Source organism: Pteropus medius, unplaced genomic scaffold (genome assembly GCF_902729225.1).
Source record: "Pteropus medius unplaced genomic scaffold, Ma_sr-lr_union100, whole genome shotgun sequence".
Lineage (NCBI taxonomy): Eukaryota > Metazoa > Chordata > Mammalia > Chiroptera > Pteropodidae > Pteropus > Pteropus medius.
Genome location: NW_024348304.1, coordinates 3,109,809 through 3,128,391, shown reverse-complemented (window position 1 = coordinate 3,128,391; position 18,583 = coordinate 3,109,809). Strand labels below are relative to the sequence as shown.

General features: G+C 39.6%; 1 protein-coding gene and 1 long non-coding RNA gene across 5 annotated transcripts in view; one reads left to right on the top strand and one right to left on the bottom strand.

The window, feature by feature from the left end:
• ANKRD50 (ankyrin repeat domain 50) overlaps positions 1-9,582 on the top strand; it is a 32,022-nt gene extending 22,440 nt beyond the window's left edge. For 2 of the 3 annotated variants that reach the window (XM_039879566.1, XM_039879565.1), the window contains exons 4-5: positions 1,564-5,114; positions 6,586-7,303. In XM_039879566.1, the coding sequence (XP_039735500.1) occupies positions 1,564-5,111 (3,548 nt within the window). In that variant the 3' untranslated portion in view covers positions 5,112-5,114; positions 6,586-7,303. Of the gene's footprint in view, positions 1-1,563; positions 5,115-6,585 lie in introns of all 3 variants that reach the window. The other variant, XM_039879567.1, reaches the window with a different exon arrangement.
• The window catches only part of LOC120616235 (uncharacterized), a 240,076-nt gene that overhangs the window by 12,878 nt on the left and 208,615 nt on the right, over positions 1-18,583 (bottom strand). The gene's annotated exons all lie outside the window — the stretch shown is intronic.

Below are 18,583 nucleotides of genomic sequence, written 5' to 3'. Positions count from 1 at the left end.
TTTAAATTAATTCTGTTGGAAATAAATTGTTATATGTATGATTAATTATCAATTGTATGAATCTATGCCATTAAGATTCCATTTTTATAGATTTAGAGCTATGCAAATTTGTTATCTCTTCATGTGTCATTCTTGGTAGATTGTGTTTCCAGTAAATTTATCCATTTCATGTAAGTACGTCAAGCTTAGTATTACAAAACTGAATTCATCAGCTTTCTCTCCCAACCTGTTGCTTATCCTTCAGTGATCTCTTTTTCCATCCTGTTCCATCAAGCTAGGAATTCGTGTCAGTTTCATCTCTTCTTCTCTCTCCCTCTCCGTGCTTGCTGATCTCCGTGCGATCTAGCTCTTACTAATAAGTCCTAAATTCATATTTTACTTTTGTCTTTGCTGCTGGCTGTTGTTCAGGCCCTGAGTGATTCTTATCTAGTCTTGTTCACAGCCTCTTTAAAAAGTTGCCTGTTTTGACTCACTCCAGCTCTTCCTCTTTAGTGATGTTAGCATAGTCTTTCAAGACGCAAATCTGGTCACATTATCCAATGGTCAAAATTTCTCGCTGATTTCTCATCATAAAAGTCTCATTTCCTCTCATAGTACCTGACGTATAGTAAATTATATATATATACATATATATATGTATATATATATAAAATATATATATTTGTTTTATTAAGTTGCATAAAAGAGTATTTTGCTCAGCATTAATTGACCATCACGAATTGTTGCTAAGTTTCTAGATTTATATCTCTAAAGGGAGTCCATTCACTCAGCAGTTTTTTCTTCTGTAAGATGGATACACACTTGTCTAATAAATTTGTGTCTATAATTCAGGATATCATCTCCCTTCTGAAAATGAAATTACAGTTCCTTTTAAAGAACTTAAAAGTGACTTTCACATAGCTGTAACTAGAATGTTTTTATGTTGGTTTGAAATTTACTAAGTTGCTTTATTTTCTCAGTGCTGGTTTGTTAGCATAATTTGACTAAGTTGCTATTTTTTGACAGTCTGACATTTAATTATTTTAATTTGATAACACATAAAATAATGATATTTAAAAGCAATGACAGGTGATATTCTAATTGATAGGAATATTCAGTCCCTTAATTAAAGCTAGTGTACATTTAGTTATGTGGATGGAAATCTATAAAAAAAGATCAGCTTGTAAAAAAAAAAAAAACCTTATTAGTTATGTCTCCTGCAACTCTCTTTCCTGATCATTTGAGAGTTCAAAAAATCTTAACATGCTTTTATGGATATGTATGGAAGATTCTCCAATGCTTATTCACATTGAGAGGAGCACAGAGCCACCAAAAGAATAAATAGTTCTATTTGTAGATCAGAAAATGAAATCGTTTATCTGCCATCAATGTGATTTTACAAAATGAAAACTGATTTATATATACTAATAAATATTAATTAATTAGTATTTGTTGATTTATTGTTGGGTTTGTTTTTTTTTTTGCTTATTAGTATATTATATTTAGAAGACATTTTCCTTGAGTATATGGTAACTTCTATAATCATTTTCAACTGATGATACCAACTTTTTGTCTCTTTTCTAGGTTTCCGAAAAATAAGTTTAGACGACCTTCGGAAGGCATACATCGTCAAGGACGTTCAGCAGTACATCCTGCATCGTCTGGATCAAGAAGAAGCTTTGCGGCAGCACCTCACAAAGGAAACTGCAGAAATGCTAAATCAGCTGCACATTAAAAGCAGCGGATGCTTTCTTTATCTAGAACGAGTTCTAGATGGAGTCGTAGAAAATTTTATTATGTTAAGAGAGATCCGTGACATCCCAGGAACTCTAAATGGTCTATATCTCTGGCTGTGTCAGAGACTTTTTGTAAGAAAACAGTTCGCGAAGGTTCAGCCTATTCTGAATGTGATTCTCGCAGCTTGCCGACCTTTGACTGTGACGGAATTGTATCATGCAGTATGGACCAAAAATATGTCCCTAACCTTGGAAGACTTCCAACGCAAGTTAGACGTCCTCTCCAAACTTCTTGTTGATGGACTAGGAAATACTAAAATACTATTTCACTATAGTTTTGCAGAGTGGCTTCTGGATGTGAAACACTGCACTCAGAAGTATTTATGTAACGCAGCAGAAGGACACAGAATGTTGGCTATGAGTTATACGTGTCAGGCCAAGAATTTAACACCATTGGAAGCCCAAGAATTCGCACTGCACTTAATTAATTCAAACTTACAGTTGGAGACAGCTGAATTAGCCCTGTGGATGATATGGAATGGCACACCTGTCAGAGACTCCCTGTCGACCTTAATTCCCAAGGAACAAGAAGTGCTACAGCTGCTGGTTAAAGCTGGAGCTCACGTCAGCAGTGAGGACGATCGCACCTCGTGCATAGTCCGTCAGGCCTTAGAGAGAGAGGATTCCATTCGGACCTTATTAGATAACGGAGCTTCAGTCAATCAGTGCGATTCCAATGGGCGAACGTTGCTGGCCAACGCTGCGTACAGCGGCAATCTTGACGTGGTGAACTTACTCGTGTCTAGGGGAGCCGATTTAGAGATAGAAGATGCTCACGGACACACGCCACTTACCCTAGCTGCTAGACAAGGACATACCAAGGTGGTCAACTGTTTGATTGGGTGTGGAGCCAACGTCAATCACACCGACCAGGATGGCTGGACGGCACTGAGGTCCGCGGCCTGGGGCGGTCATACAGAGGTGGTGTCTGCACTGCTTTACGCCGGCGTGAAAGTGGACTGTGCGGATGCCGACAGCCGCACGGCCTTGAGAGCAGCAGCATGGGGAGGACATGAGGACATCGTACTGAACCTGCTGCAGCACGGTGCTGAGGTCAACAAAGCCGATAACGAAGGGAGAACGGCGCTGATAGCGGCGGCATACATGGGCCACAGAGAGATCGTGGAACACCTGCTGGACCACGGGGCCGAAGTGAACCACGAGGACGTCGACGGCAGGACCGCGCTCTCGGTAGCTGCGCTTTGTGTGCCCGCAAGTAAAGGACACGCGTCGGTCGTTAGCCTTTTAATTGACCGGGGTGCTGAAGTAGACCATTGTGACAAAGACGGCATGACTCCGCTGCTGGTAGCTGCCTACGAAGGACACGTCGATGTGGTTGACTTGCTTCTGGAGGGGGGAGCAGACGTGGACCACACGGACAACAATGGTCGGACACCCCTCCTGGCAGCGGCTTCCATGGGCCACGCTTCCGTCGTGAACACGCTTCTGTTCTGGGGCGCAGCCGTGGACAGCATCGACAGTGAAGGCAGGACCGTCCTCAGCATAGCCTCCGCCCAGGGCAGTGTCGAGGTGGTACGGACTCTCCTGGACAGAGGGTTAGACGAAAACCACAGAGACGATGCTGGGTGGACACCTTTGCACATGGCAGCTTTCGAGGGTCACAGATTAATATGTGAAGCCCTTATTGAACAAGGTGCTAGAACAAACGAGATCGATAATGATGGACGGATACCTTTCATATTAGCTTCGCAAGAAGGTCATTACGATTGTGTTCAAATATTATTGGAAAATAAATCCAACGTTGATCAGAGAGGCTATGACGGGAGAAACGCACTGCGGGTCGCTGCACTAGAAGGGCACAGGGACATCGTTGAATTGCTCTTTAGCCACGGAGCCGATGTTAACCACAAAGATGCTGATGGCAGGCCTACCCTTTATATTTTGGCCTTAGAAAACCAGCTTGCGATGGCTGAGTATTTCTTAGAAAATGGTGCAAATGTAGAAGCGAGTGATGCAGAAGGAAGGACGGCGCTTCATGTTTCCTGCTGGCAAGGCCATCTGGAGATGGTCCAGGTTCTTATCACCTACCACGCAGACATTAACGCCGCGGACAATGAAAAGCGGTCCGCTCTGCAGTCTGCGGCCTGGCAAGGCCACGTAAAAGTGGTGCAGCTTCTGATTGAGCACGGTGCCGTCGTCGACCACACTTGCAATCAAGGTGCAACTGCGCTCTGCATCGCAGCCCAGGAAGGGCACATTGAGGTCGTGCAGGTTTTACTAGAGCACGGTGCTGATCCAAACCACGCGGATCAATTTGGACGCACTGCTATGCGTGTTGCAGCCAAAAATGGACACTCCCAGATAATTAAATTATTAGAAAAATATGGTGCATCTAGTTTGAATGGCTGTTCCCCATCTCCCGTTCACACAATGGAGCAAAAACCTCTACAATCGGTGTCTTCGAAAATGCAGTCGTTAACAATTAAGTCGAACAGCTCTGGCAGTACTGGCGGAGGCGACGTGCAGCCTTCGCTGCGGGGTTTACCCAACGGGCCAGCTCACGCATTCAGCTCTCCTTCAGAATCTCCCGATTCTACAGTGGATCGTCAGAAGTCATCGCTGTCAAATAATTCCCTGAAAAGCTCAAAAAATTCATCTTTGAGAACTACTTCGTCTACAGCGACGGCTCAAACAGTGCCAATTGACAGCTTTCATAACTTGTCGTTTACGGAACAAATTCAGCAGCACTCTCTGCCACGCAGTAGGAGTCGGCAGTCCATCGTGTCCCCGTCCTCCACAACGCAGTCCTTGGGACAGAGCCATAATTCACCAAGCAGTGAATTTGAGTGGAGTCAAGTGAAGCCCAGTTTGAAGTCGACGAAAGCAAATAAAGGGGGGAAATCAGAAAATGCCAGCAAACCTGGGTCAGCTGGGAAAAAAGCTAAACAAAATAACTCTTCACAGCCAAAGGTTTTAGAATACGAAATGACCCAGTTTGACACCAGAGGGCCTGCAGCCAAGTCGGGCCCTAGCGCAGCGCCTAAGCAGACGCCCGCAGAACCTCAGTGCAAGATCATGGTACCTTCAGCTCAGCAAGAAATCGGTCGATCTCAGCAGCAGTTTCTTATTCACCAGCAAAGTGGGGAACAGAAGAAGAGAAACGGGATAATGACAAACCCAAATTACCATCTTCAAAGCAACCAGGTTTTTCTCGGTAGGGTGTCCGTCCCGCGGACAATACAAGATCGGGGGCATCAAGAAGTGCTGGAAGGGTACCCTTCCTCAGAGACGGAATTAAGCCTTAAACAAGCCCTGAAGCTTCAGATCGAGGGTTCTGACCCCAGCTTCAACTATAAAAAGGAAACACCGCTCTGAAAGGTAACAGTTCATCAACACAATGAAATGTCAAAAGTCTAGTTCCCGCTACTTAAGATGCGCTTTTCCCTAACATCCCCATGGCCAGTCCCCTCTCCTAATCACGAGTAAGTGCTGTCTTCTCCGCGACACCTCCTTCCCTTATCACTCACTGGAATTTGAATTCTCCCACCTCCCGCACCCTGTCCCGTCCTTTTTGTTATCCAAAGTACTTATTATTTAACATAGTTTACATGTTTTATTTATTACTATGTTTATTATTTGTCTCTTCCCTACTTAGATGTAAGCTTTGTGAGAATAGGGTTTTTTTGTTTTGTTCACTGCTATCTATATTCCATATCCTTAGGAAACTACTGCTGGGACCTATAGTAGTTTCTCGGCAAAAATGTATTGAATGAGTGGGTGAGTGAATGAATGAATGAATGAATGAATGTACTATTTATGGATCTCAGATTAAAAATTCCTTCCTATACAGTCAATTTCCCTCTTAAAAGTTCTTTGATGGTAACAGAGGGAGGGGCTGTTTCTGTAATACTCACTTCTTAGTGCTTAGTCAATAGTTAATAAATGTTAATTTCCTTTTCACCCTGAAAGAAGTCAAAGATTTAATCAGCAAAAGGTAATTTGTACTATGAAAGATCTCTTAAGACTTCTAAGCAAAGACTGCACAGGCCAAGAATAGGTGTTGAAAAGATGATAAATTGATATGTCGGCCAGAGAGTTTTTAGGGCTCACTATATTTAGACATAAGATTAAATGTTTAAACCTCAAAGTCATATTTATTAAATAAAAACATTTTTTCTTCTTTCTGCCTCAATGGATGCTTTATTAATTATATAAGTGAAGTTAATGGTAAATAAATACATAATTTTATATTATGAATACTTTTTTAGAAGCACATTTCTTATACTGGAGATATATCAAAGACTTCATTAGGAATCTGCTCTAACTTTTACAAGTATGTTTATCCCGTTTTGCTTAATTATTTTTATCCTCTTAACAAAATTGTACTCTTTCCTTGTAGCAAACCCAAATCTTTGTCTGTCTTTGGAGATATATTTTTGGGATATTTTAGGTGAAACACTGTCATAAATAAATTTCTATACCTTCTAATAATAAACACCCTTCAGTGTGAATCTAGGGACAACTGGTCAAATCTCATTCAAAAATAGTTTGTATAAATTAATTCACTCTCCGATGTGATTTTATTTTTAAAATATTCAGTTCTAATGGTGCAACCCTCTGACACTCCTGTTATTTTTTGTAAAGGCAAAGTGTAAATCTGTATATTAACAGCAGAATACATAAATTAAGATGAACATTTTATGGAATCTTTAAAAATGATTAAATAATGAATCTCTAATAGATGAGTATACTTTGAGCTTTACATAGTAAATATATGTATTCTTAGGATCTTAAAATTCTAATATAAGTATAATGTAGAAATTAATACTTTTTTTAACTTTTGCATTAGTTTCCTATTCTGTGAAACAGAAGACTTGTGATTGGAGTGATTCTTCAGCTACTGGATGAAAACATAAAATGCCTGTTGATTGCTGAAAAAAATGAAGAATGTGATATCTGCAGTACAGTTACCTTAATTACTGTAACGTGCCTAAATAGTAAGGCTGCCTTCTCAATGTAACCCTGTGTGCTTAAAACTTTTTCATTTTGTGTGCTTTGTATTCACTACACAAGAATAAGCACTTTTTTTTTTAAATGCAGATATATACTGCAGTTCCTTGATAAAAGCTGAAAAAATTTTTGAGTAAAGTATTTAAGTTAAGATTTGATAAATGTGCATGTGCCATGATCAAATATATATAAAAAGGCAGTGTTCTTTGTATTTATTTTTTTCTTTTTGTGGCAAAGGAAACGTAAGCCTACTGTTTCGGTCACATTTGCATTGCTGTAGTGTATGGCTTGTTTCTTGTATCTTTAAAAATGTCGCTCAATAAAAGTAAATCACGCAACTATTCATATTCACTACATCTTCAGCACTGGTTAAAAATGAGTTCCTATTTAATGGCCACATTGAGGTGAAAACATGATTTAATGGCAGATTTAAAAAATAATATTTCTAGTATTTCGGGGAGCTGCTCTAAGTAGTTTAACCTGGCATTTCCCAGTAGAATCCTGATCTCTAACTAAAGCTGTCAAAAAAAAAAGACTCCAGGCAGAACAAAGTTCTGTTTCATTCACTGGGTGCAATTTCACCTTCCACTCACTTGTCACTCCATCTCCGAGAAGACAGACTGTCATTCCTGAGGCATGAAAATTCTCAGGGACAAAGCCATGCCTCAGCGGCGTGTGTGTGCAGAGGGAGATACACCTGTCTACCTGAGGGTAGATTTTTGATCCCTGAACAGTTCACTGACAACCCTTATCTCTTCCGTCCAGTTAAATAAAATATGACTTACCAGTGTCAGTTCAGTGCCAGCTTCTTTCTCACAGTTTGTCTTGTTAATAATCACTGCACGATGAATATGGCCCCCACTCAGAATCAACTGGGTCAGTTTTAGTGGCTAGTTGGACGCATACTCTTGCTGAATGTTAATATGTGCTGTCCTCAGATGACGCCACTAACCTGTCAGTCATAGCACACGTGTGCTTTTCACTGGTATTGGATAAACAGCAATTTTTGTCCATATACTCTTTCTTGTTTTCCTCTTTGGACAATTGCTTGCAGGATGACTGGATGCCAGGGTTAAAGGTGAAGTCTGTGACCACGGAAAACAGTTGACTGTCTCAGATGAGCGTGTGACCCACGGCCTTGGCCTCCCAGTGGTCTCTAACCCACTGAGGCCAGTTTAGGGGTGTGTGTGTATGTCTGGAAAGGTTACAATGTATTTAAAAGCCAAGGTTGTGCTTTAATCTTTGCATAAGACCCAAGAATCTTACAAAACCCAGAAATTTTATCCTTTCCATGTATTATTGATAAGGAAGAGGAATGAGGAAAGAGACTTTGGAGATTCAGCACAAAACCACTGCTACCACTGGAAAAGAATCTTAGAAAATGTCTTAGTAACAGAGGTCAGTAATGTCATCGTCATATATGAAGGACCCATGTGATGCATTGTTCACAGAAACGTGATAAGTGTTTCTTTTGAATCTATGTGTAAAGCTTTTATTTTTGCTTTTGTTTTTTAAAGTCAGCAAAACTCATTTTGTTTATGTCATCAATAAGTCATTATCAGGAATAGGAGATAAGTTCAATTGATAATAAGGTGACATGGCAATATTGATAACTCGAATGTGAATGTTTCAAGTATTGAATTTTTGTCCCTATGGGACATTTATTAAATACACTTAATAGGACTCTTGCAAAGCAGCCTTAAAAGTGTTTATGATTCTATTAATAAATATGAACACATGCTATTGTTAGAACCAGTCACACATATCTCAAGTACAGTACATTTATAATACTGTAGAAGATGAAGCTCTAATTTCTTATTAGGTGTATTTTTTTTTTTTTAGAAAGAGAAGCCTAAAAGCTGCCAGTTTTTCTATTAACCTTGAATTATTGGAATTGTATTTATTTAATTTTATTGTTTTTTTTTTACAAAAATGCACCTTGTGGCCAAAGGGCAAAGATATGACTCATTACATAAGGGATTTATGTTTTTCAAAGAGCTAAATGTTTTCATAGCCACTTGAAACAGTCGGTAGGAAGAGAACCTGTTTGAAAAAAATACGATTTTCAAAAGTAAGTACTCCTCTGGATGTTTTTATATTACATTATGTTTCGGAATAGGACAAAAATGCCTTTTAGTTGGGCTAGGGGCGACAAGGTGCTGGGATGCCTGCTTTGCCAGTTTCTTTCTGTGGGGGATTTAATATGACTGAAAGTGGCTTTTGCTCCATTAAGGACAGTAAAAATCATCCCCCAAATAGAAAACTCCTAAATAGCTATTTTAAGAATGAAAATTTAAATTTTATAAATCACCTGACGCACTACACCTGTGAGGCCATGTGCTTACGACACTTAGAATCCACCTGTGTCCATCCCTAAAGGATGAGCTGATAATAAGGGAAGTGATAAAACATATAGTAATGAAACATAAAAATCTGAGTGCTGGTAGGAAAGGTTCTGGAAGAAAAACTGGCCAGAACTCGGTGCGTCCTGCAAAGTACGGCTATGTGTTTGCCCCTCACCCTCACCCTCACCCTCACTCCCACCCCTACTGGAATCGTCATCAAAAACAGTTCAATACTTAAAAAACAGGAGTACTTTTCTCAATATTGTCTAGCTATGCAAGTGTTTGTTTGGCTTAATGTCCTCCATTTACACGTCTCAGCAAATGTAGTTGCAAACAAATGCTTTCTTTTTATTTTTCCATTTGTTTGGGGTATGTAAATAGCCTAAAATGTACATTGAACTTCACATTGTAAAAGTTTATTTTATTCCTTGTATTATATTAAGCAAAAATCCCTATGTATATGAAAGTGCATAATAAATATATTTGCTTTACAGAGGATATCTTGTTTTAACTTTATTCTTGAGCCAATAAAATATGTATGATGTGCTTACAATCAAACAACTGATAGTTGTTTTGAGTTAGTTATTATTTCAAATAAATACTGAGCAAATGAATTTGGAAACATTTTACTAGGAAAAACTGAGATCTAAATATTTTCCAAAGGAAGGTAGAAAAACAAAAAGATCTAGCCTATAAATCTTCCTAAAGCTTCTATAAGGACACGATGTACATGCGTTTTTGGAGTGGGTGACGTACTAGATCTCACCATGTCAGGTTTCAGGACTCTGAAACTGCAGTAATCCAGCAAATTGTGTGCATGCATGCTCCTTGGTCATCAGAATATTACGGCCATCCTACGTTTGATGTTTTGGGGTTTTATTGCAAACATGGGCATTCATTTTCTAAATAAATTTCCATCTATTCTTCCCTCGGTAAACTTGAGTCACTTCTTCATGACCCACTTCCCCCACCCGAGTGCGCGCGTGTGCGTGTGTGTTTGTGTGTGTGTGTGTGTGCGCGTGTGCGCGCCCTGGCAGTTTAGTCCAAAGAGAGGCTTATAAAAAGGCTACCGAGGAATTTTGTTAGGTAAATTTTATGATAATTACATGGTTCTGCAGTAACTACCTTATCTACTCTATAAATTTGCTGGAGTAACAGAAATCTTATTCTAAAAAATTTTAATGTTTAAACACAAATGGGTGATGTCCATAGGAGAATTCCAAAGCAGACTGGTTGACTAAGTAAACGGAGTTTTCTAGGTGGTGGTCCACGGGCATACCCTGAGAACCCGGGAGTGATTCGTTTTCCCTCCTGACCACAGCAGCTGGAAGGAGTCCAGCTAAGAGCAGCACACTGAAAGCTGATTCTCGAGTTCCTGGGAAAATCTCAGTCATCATGTGAATACATGCACTCATCTTATTTTCAAGAGAAAGGCCTCTGCTTGTCTCTCGCTATAATAGTAAAATTAAAATTATCCAATATTAAAATGAGTCATTTGAAATTTACTGCATGTTTAGATTTATATTCTTAAATAAAACACTATCATCAATACATTGACAAAATTTAGCTAAATTCTGAGAACCATATTCTTAACATATTTCTAACATTTAGAAGACGTCCCCTATGGATTTTTAGCTGTTACTTATTCTAGGTCTATGTGAGTGAAAATTGATATAATAGTATGTCCCAAAAGAAATGATGCTATATTTTTAATGTGTCCGGTACTCCCATTTTGTTTATAAAGTTATGGTGAACTATAACATACATAGGAAAATACACAAATCCTGTTACTGCCCTATACATTTTTCCACATCGAACATAGCTGTTTAAGCATCACCCTGTTGAAGATGCAGGCACAGCCGCACTCAGAACCTCTGAGCCCCTCAGACATCATCCCCCAAGAGAGAAAACTCCTCTTTGGATCTGACCACTATACATTAGTACTATTTTTTAAAAACTTTATATAAATGGAATCAAACTATGGCCCTTTTGTGCTGGTTTCTTTCCCTTAACATGTTTGTGAAATTCACTCACTTTGTATAACCCTTTTTCACTGCTATATAGTATTGTTTATCTTTTTAAAACTGTTGTATTCTGTTGTGTGAATATGCCATCCTTTTAAAAATTCATTTTACTCCTAGTGGGCATCAAGATTGTCTGCAGTTTTTGGATCTTAAGAATACTGCAGGCAATAACTTTTTGTACATATTTTTGTGCCCATATACATACACTTCTTTATATTTGCCTGTCCCAAGGTCATGACTGTAGTCTAGTTGTTTTCTTCTAATAGCTTTATTGTTTAATAATAGCATCTATTTTTCAATGCATTTTAGTATCGCCTTTGTCATAAACCAGGTATCCTTATATAGGTGGGTCTTTTTTTCTATTCTTGAGCCAATATCAGACCCATTTAATTACTGTGGTTTTATAAGAAGTTTTACTATCTGCTGGTGTCCTCCTACCTTTTCCTTCAAGATTGCCTTGGTTCCTAGCATTCTGTCTTTCCACAGAACTGAGAAAACTGGCTTCTCAATTTCACTAAAGAAAAAGAAACTTGCCAAGATTTTTTATTAAAATTGCACTGAATCTACAGATCACATTAGAGTTGGGTGAACTGATTTGTTTATACATTTAGTCTTCCAATCAATGAATTTGTTATATCTTTCATCTACTTAGATCTTTATTTTCAGTAATGTTGCATAGTTTTCTGTGTAGAAGTGTGTGCATTTATTAGATATATTCCTAGGTAATTTATTTCTTTTGATGCTGTTGTAAATGGTATTTTTATTTCATTTTCTATGTGCTGCTATATAGAAAAATACTTTATCTCAGTATATTAATCATTTATTCAGAAGTCTTGCTGAATTTATTTTTTAAGTGAGATCTAACTTAAAATTCACATTTAAAAAGGAAGTTTGATGAGTTTTGACAAGTATATACAACATAAACACCACTACAATTGAGATGTAGACTATTTCCATCAGCTCATAAAGCTTTTCGTGCATGCCCCTTTAAAATCAATTCCCTCCTGTCACTCCAGCCTCTGGAAACCACTGGTCTGGTTTCTTAATTGTTTTGCCTACTTGGAAATGTTATATAAATAAAATCATATAGGCACTACTGTACGTGGCCAATTTCACTTAGCATGCCGGTTTTGAGATCTATCCACATTGTAGCATGTATGACTAGCATGGCTTTTAATGCTGAGTGGTATTCGGTGTTCCACGATACTGCTGCACCCAATATGTTCATCCATTCTCAAGTTCATAAACATTTGAGTTGTTTCCAGTCGTTGGCTAGTATGGATGCTTTTATGAGCATTTGTGTTTAGGTATTTGCGTCCGCATATGCGTTCATCTGTCCAAGGTAAACACCTGGGAGTGGAATTGCTGGATTGTGAGGTAAATTTATGTTTACGTGTATAAGCAACTAAAGAAACACTTTAAAAGGTGACTGTACCATTTTGTACTCTCATCAAAAATGGATGAGATTTCCAGTTTCTCTACACTTTCACTCACACTTGATATTGCCAGTCTTTTTCATTGAAATTTTTATTGAGATGGTTGTGAACTCACAATGGGTTCTAAGAAATAATACAGAGGGACCCTATGTACCATGTCTCCAGCGTACCCCCACGGCAACGTGGTGTGAAACTGCAGAACAACTCCCAGGCGGGACGCTGTACTCCCCGCCAACCTTACTCAGGTCTCTCCAGTTTGACTTGTACTCATTTGTGCGCGCGCGTGCAAATATATATTAAGTTTCATTCATTTTTAGTGCATGTTTGGGTTCCTGTATATACAAAAGCCCAAACTCAGGCAGTTCCCTGACCACAAGCAGCCCTCAGGCTGCCCCTCTATGAGCCCACAACCGCGCCCACCTGCTTCCCCCCGAGCCTCTCCATTCCCAGCTCCTGACGATCACTAGTCTCGTCCCCATTTCCATTATTTTACTTCAAGATTGTTACGTAAATAAAATCATAGGGCATGTGTCCTTTTTGGATTGGTTCTTTCACTCAGCAGAACTCCCTTCAGATTGTTCCAAGTTGTGTGTATCGGAAGTCGTTTTCTTCTTTATTGCTGAGAAGTATCCCGTGGTTTGTATACACCGCAGTTTATGTGTGCACCCACGGATGGAACGCAGACTGTTTCCGGTTTCGAGCTGTTATGAATAAAGTTGCCATCGATGTCTGCGTGTAGGTGTTTATGTGAACGTAGATGTCATTTCTGCTGGAGAAATGCCCAGGAGTGCAATTGTTGGATCGCATGGTAACTGTATGTCTAGTTTTACAGGAAACAGCCAAACTTTTCTGGGGCGACTATCGTTTTACATTTTCATCGACAATGTATGAGTGCTCTGATTTCTTCGCATCCTTGCCAGCATTTGGTGTCGTCGTTTTTTATTTTGGCCATTCTGGTAAGTGTGTAGTATTCTAGAAACCCCCTCTTAACCAGCGCTCCTCTCCTCTGTGCTGTGCCTCCTCCAACCACAAACTGATGGCAGATAAATTCCCTGGAAACACGGCTCTGATCGCAGCACAGACTCTTCAGCTGGCCTTTAGTCTGTCCCTGTGGCACATCACTCTGCTCATGGGATACTCCAAACCTCGACACCTGCAGTGCCCCTCGCTTCTTACAGAATGGCACAGTTAATGCACGGCATAAAGAGCGCTCCACAGACTGCCTCTCATCTGGCTTTCCAGCTGCTACTTCTCCCGCATCCTCTACCGCTCCAGCCCACTGGACATGCGCCAAACCCTCTGCTCCCATGTCCCACAGACGTACTTGCTACCGCTACAACACTCCGAGCTCCTTCACAGCTATACTTCTCTACTCACACTGATCTCTGTCCCCACCTCCAAACCAGAGAGCTCTTCCTTCTAATTACTGTTGTATTTCATATTGCATTTCATGGTTCTTTTTCTGCATTATGCTAAACAGATTGTCTCCTTTTCTCTCGCTGTAATCTCTTGGACAGGAATCGAGTCTTAGTTGTGTTTGTATCTTTTGAATTGTGCATAGTGAGTATTCAACGACTATTCTTTTTACTGCACTTTCTTTTCATTCAGAAACAGCTGTGTAGTGAGAAACATTCAAATTCTGCTATTTTAGGCCACTTGTTAAAACATACTCTTGGCGTAGCAAAACTCAAAGAGCGATCAAACTCAGTACAAAATGGTATCTATTTTCTTGTCACTGATTTCCCATCTGTTCTATTCACTCAGTTTGTATTGAATATACCAAAAACAGGCAAATTATTCATTAGTTTGAACATATGTAGTTGACTGCTTGATTGCTTTTAACTGATAACCTGACCTGACCTCTTTGTATTAGAGACAATTAAGTTGAATTCAGTTGATTCTTTTAAGAACTTAGTAGCTGTCACTAAAGTCAAGAAGACATATCCATGTGTCCTTTGATCACGCAGCAAGCATGGAAAATTAGCAGTTTTTAGGAATGTGAAAAGAATAAGTGCTGTTAGCCCCATTCCATGTCACAGACACATCACTTCCCTGCCTCATCAACCCTTTTTCTGGGAAGCCACCATAAGTTCATTTGGTGCAATAACAATAAGTATTTGATCTGAGACCTGGTAATAACTCATTTGATGTAAATTTTAATAGACGCTAAAGCGGAAATAGTTGGACCTGTGGCAAAAATAACCTATTATAAATGAAATAAAACTGGTGATATAAAACAAGTCTAGAATGATGTAAAAGACAATGTAATCTTAAAACAAAAATGGAGACTCTATAAGAGAAAGCAAGTTGAGACAACAAAAATCAGTCCATAAAGACTATGATTTTGCCTTATTTTAAAATTAGAGATTATATCTCATTTGATTTGTGTAAAAAAATACTTTCATTAAACTATGAATTAAATTCTATTCCTACACTTATTTTTTAATTGTATTCCTCACATTTATTACTTTTTCTATTTAATTGTAAGCATGACTTTTAGTGTCCATTGAATATTGAGAATTTATTTGTTGCATTAATACCAACTGAAAACCATTAGATTGGCCTCATTTACATACAAAGGGAATTTACTTCCTCATCCCCTTGGGTTCCATTGCTTTTAATCTGTCTGGCACAATTGTTTGTGACCAATAATGCAGATGTTCAGTGGCAGCAACTTCCCACTAAAAGTAATATTCATTTATTGAGTCAGTAAATACTTACTGAATACTTAATATCTACTAGTCACCATCATAGAAACTGATAAACAAGAAAAGCAAGGTTTCTGCCCATCTGTATTTTAATAGTCTCTTTTTGAAGAAAGAGTAGAAATATGCTATGAATAAAATAAGAATGTGAAACTAACATATGAGAGAAGAAACATTTTCCCTTTTGTTCATTGCCATATTCCCAGCAGCTCTTGATATGAAAGAGCTGTTTAGTAAATATTAGTTAAATTAATGAATGACTTTGGAATAGGTTTGTAGCCAGAGAGAAGATCTACAAAATCTCGAAATTCAGGGTGTTTTATTGTCTTGTTTGTATGTGTCTAATAGTGATTTGTTTATAATCCTTAAACTGTAAAGAAGGGAACCACATAACTCAGAGAACACATGACGACTTGAGAGGTGACAGCCCTAGACCGGCTGATTATGTCAGAATTCTTTCACTGAAGGAAACAGACACCAACGTGAGCTAAAGGAAATGTGCTTCGAGGATATCAGAAGCTCCCAAAGTTCATGGGAGTGTGAGGAACCCGGCCTGGACACAGGCAGAGTTCCAGTAATCTACAGATTCTAGAAAAAGGATGGCCAGAAATAGCAGGAAATATTTGCTTAGGGAGCTGGGACGATTGTGTGCCAATTGTCTTCATGTCTTTGTGTCATTCTGTTTAAGTTCCAGGGAGGTCAGCTTGAATCATGAACACAGCTAAGGAGCCCTTAACCTGGAAAACCCTCCATTTTATAAAGAGGCTGCTGGCGAACTTGCCCCACCTTCGTCCACAAGAGAGCCATTGTCTTTATTATCTTGGACAGCAAGGAAATCTGCCTTCTGCAGTGAAAGGAGTTCCTGTTTTTCCAAGGTTATTTGCTACACAAAAACTTTGAGAAAATAGTCTAGAACAAAAGATGTCACAAGACAGGCAGAAACAGGAGAGATCCCTGGAGAACTGTCTACCAACAAGGTCACAGGGTGAGCTGAGAGGGGCAAAGAGACCCCGATAGATGAATGTCTGATTCGAATCCAAGATTAAAAGAAAGTTAATGTTCAAGACACTGAACTCACGTTCGAAGGGACTAGAGGATAAGAGAAGATGAGGGACACAGAGATGAGAGGTTTGGGTTCTGCAGGCCGAGCGAGAACAAGGTGCCGGCGCTGCTGCTGGCACTGGAGAAGCCCTCAGCCCTGACCGCCATCTGTTGCTGGCCCGGGCCAGGCAGGCTTGTGACACCCACAGCAGGGCAGGCGCTCTGTCGGTGTGTTAATAAAGAAGATGGAGGAGGACGTGGAGCTCAGGCAGAGCTCAGTGGGGATTCAAGGGAGAGGGCGGCTTCGGGGCACTGCCTTGCTGACGGAGCAGTGACCCTGCGTGCCCTGAGCAGTGCTTCGCTGTTAATTCCCGGAGCAGCGCCTGGGCCTTCGATAGTTTCCTAAGGGGGAAGGAGACTGGCCATCATGCTTTGAAATACTTTCCCCATTTAGCCTCACTACATACCATATAGGTATCTCCTCTGTCCAAGCTCATAGGTACTTCCTGGAAGAAAGGAAGCCCAGTTATGCCAATGCCAGTCCCAGCCCTTTCCCACAGGGCAGTGACGAATGTGTTCTAAGTGTGGGACTCGAGCCAAGAGTGACACCCTAGAATCTTAATGGGAGAAGATGAGCAAGTGTAGGCGATGTCCTTAGTCATCCTGCCTATATGTACTTTTCCTGTAATGTGACATTTTACAAAAATGGATAATTAAAAGAGGAAATTGGCTAACAAAGATTAAAGTGTACAAAAGACACAAAAATTGATGCGATTAGATTTGAAAATGGCAAGAGCAAAGCAAATACAGGATGAGAGCTAGGCTTGCATGAAGTCATGGTACAAACACTATTGAAAAAGTCTGATGAATATAAAAACCAGGCTAAAGTTCCTTTAACATCTTTTAGTTTAAAATATACTAAGGACAGGAGGCCGCTATGGTTAAATTATATACAGTGATCCCGAGGAGACTGAACAAAAACCTTTCATTCCCAGTAAAGATTGGTTTCATTGTCTCAGAAGTTGGCATGAATTGATTAAAGTTAAATCGTCTGACGAAATTGTTAACATAAATAAGGATGCTGCTGTCAAACTGACACCCGGATTCTAAGGATGATTAGCATCACTCTGCACTAAGGGGGAAGGAGACTGGCCATCATAGTTTTAGTAAGCATGGCCATTTTTACAGATTCACACTATGGTGAAAACTGAGGACTGCCTGTGTAACCTGACGCCGAAACATGGCAAAGATCACATGAAAAAGAAAATAATACACCAACAGACTGATCTCGTTTATGATTTTTGATGCAAAAAATCTTAAGTAAATATCAGTAGCCAGAAGCCCACACCACATTAAAAAATATTTTATCCAGGTATTCAATAATGGTTTAATATTGGGAAAGCTATTAATACAGCAGTTGTTTCAATTATATATTTAAAGAGAAAAACATATATGCTTCATGGATGCTGAAAAGCCATTTGAGAAATTATAACAATTCTTAATATAAAACACTATAGAAATAGAACAAAATATATTTTTCTCAGTATAAAAGTCAGCTTTATGCTCAATGAAGAAATATGAGACATCTCACTAGTCAAGAATAAGTCAAGAAATTCACTATCACCACTGTTATTTGATATGGTTCAAAGTTAGAATCCGCTACAATTTGAAAAAGGTTGAGTTTGTAAAGAAGGTAAAGATGTCACTTCGAGCAGACCCTGTCCAAGTACATCAACTGGAAAAGCACCACAAGCAGTTACGGAGTTCCGTGAAGCAGTGACGTGCACGATTAGTACGTATTTACGGTAGTTTTCGCATATACAAACCATAACCAAGTTCCACACGTAGTAGAAGAAATACATTGAAATGACACTTTTCTGGTCTATCAGAATGGCAAAAGTCCGAAATTTTGTTTTTTAAAAACTTTTTGAGAAAATGGGCATGCACCACCGGTGGGAGGACAGGCCGCCGCGGTGCCTGTGGAGAACCATCTACTTGCTAAGTAAGAAAACTGCAAGTTCATTTACTCTTCGATCCTGAAATCCCTCTGCGACAGTTCCCCCAGGGACACACTTGTGCACCACGGGGACGAGGAGGCACACGCTCACTCACTGGGAAAACTGCCGGACAGAAAACGAAAGCACAGCGGAGACACAAAAATTGAAACGAGGAGAAAGCTGAAACACACGCCCATCGGTAGGAGACCGACTGGTGAAGTGTCGTCTACTTAGACAACGAACCGCTTACTATAAATAAGAACGAGGAAGCGCTCCATGCACTGACAGT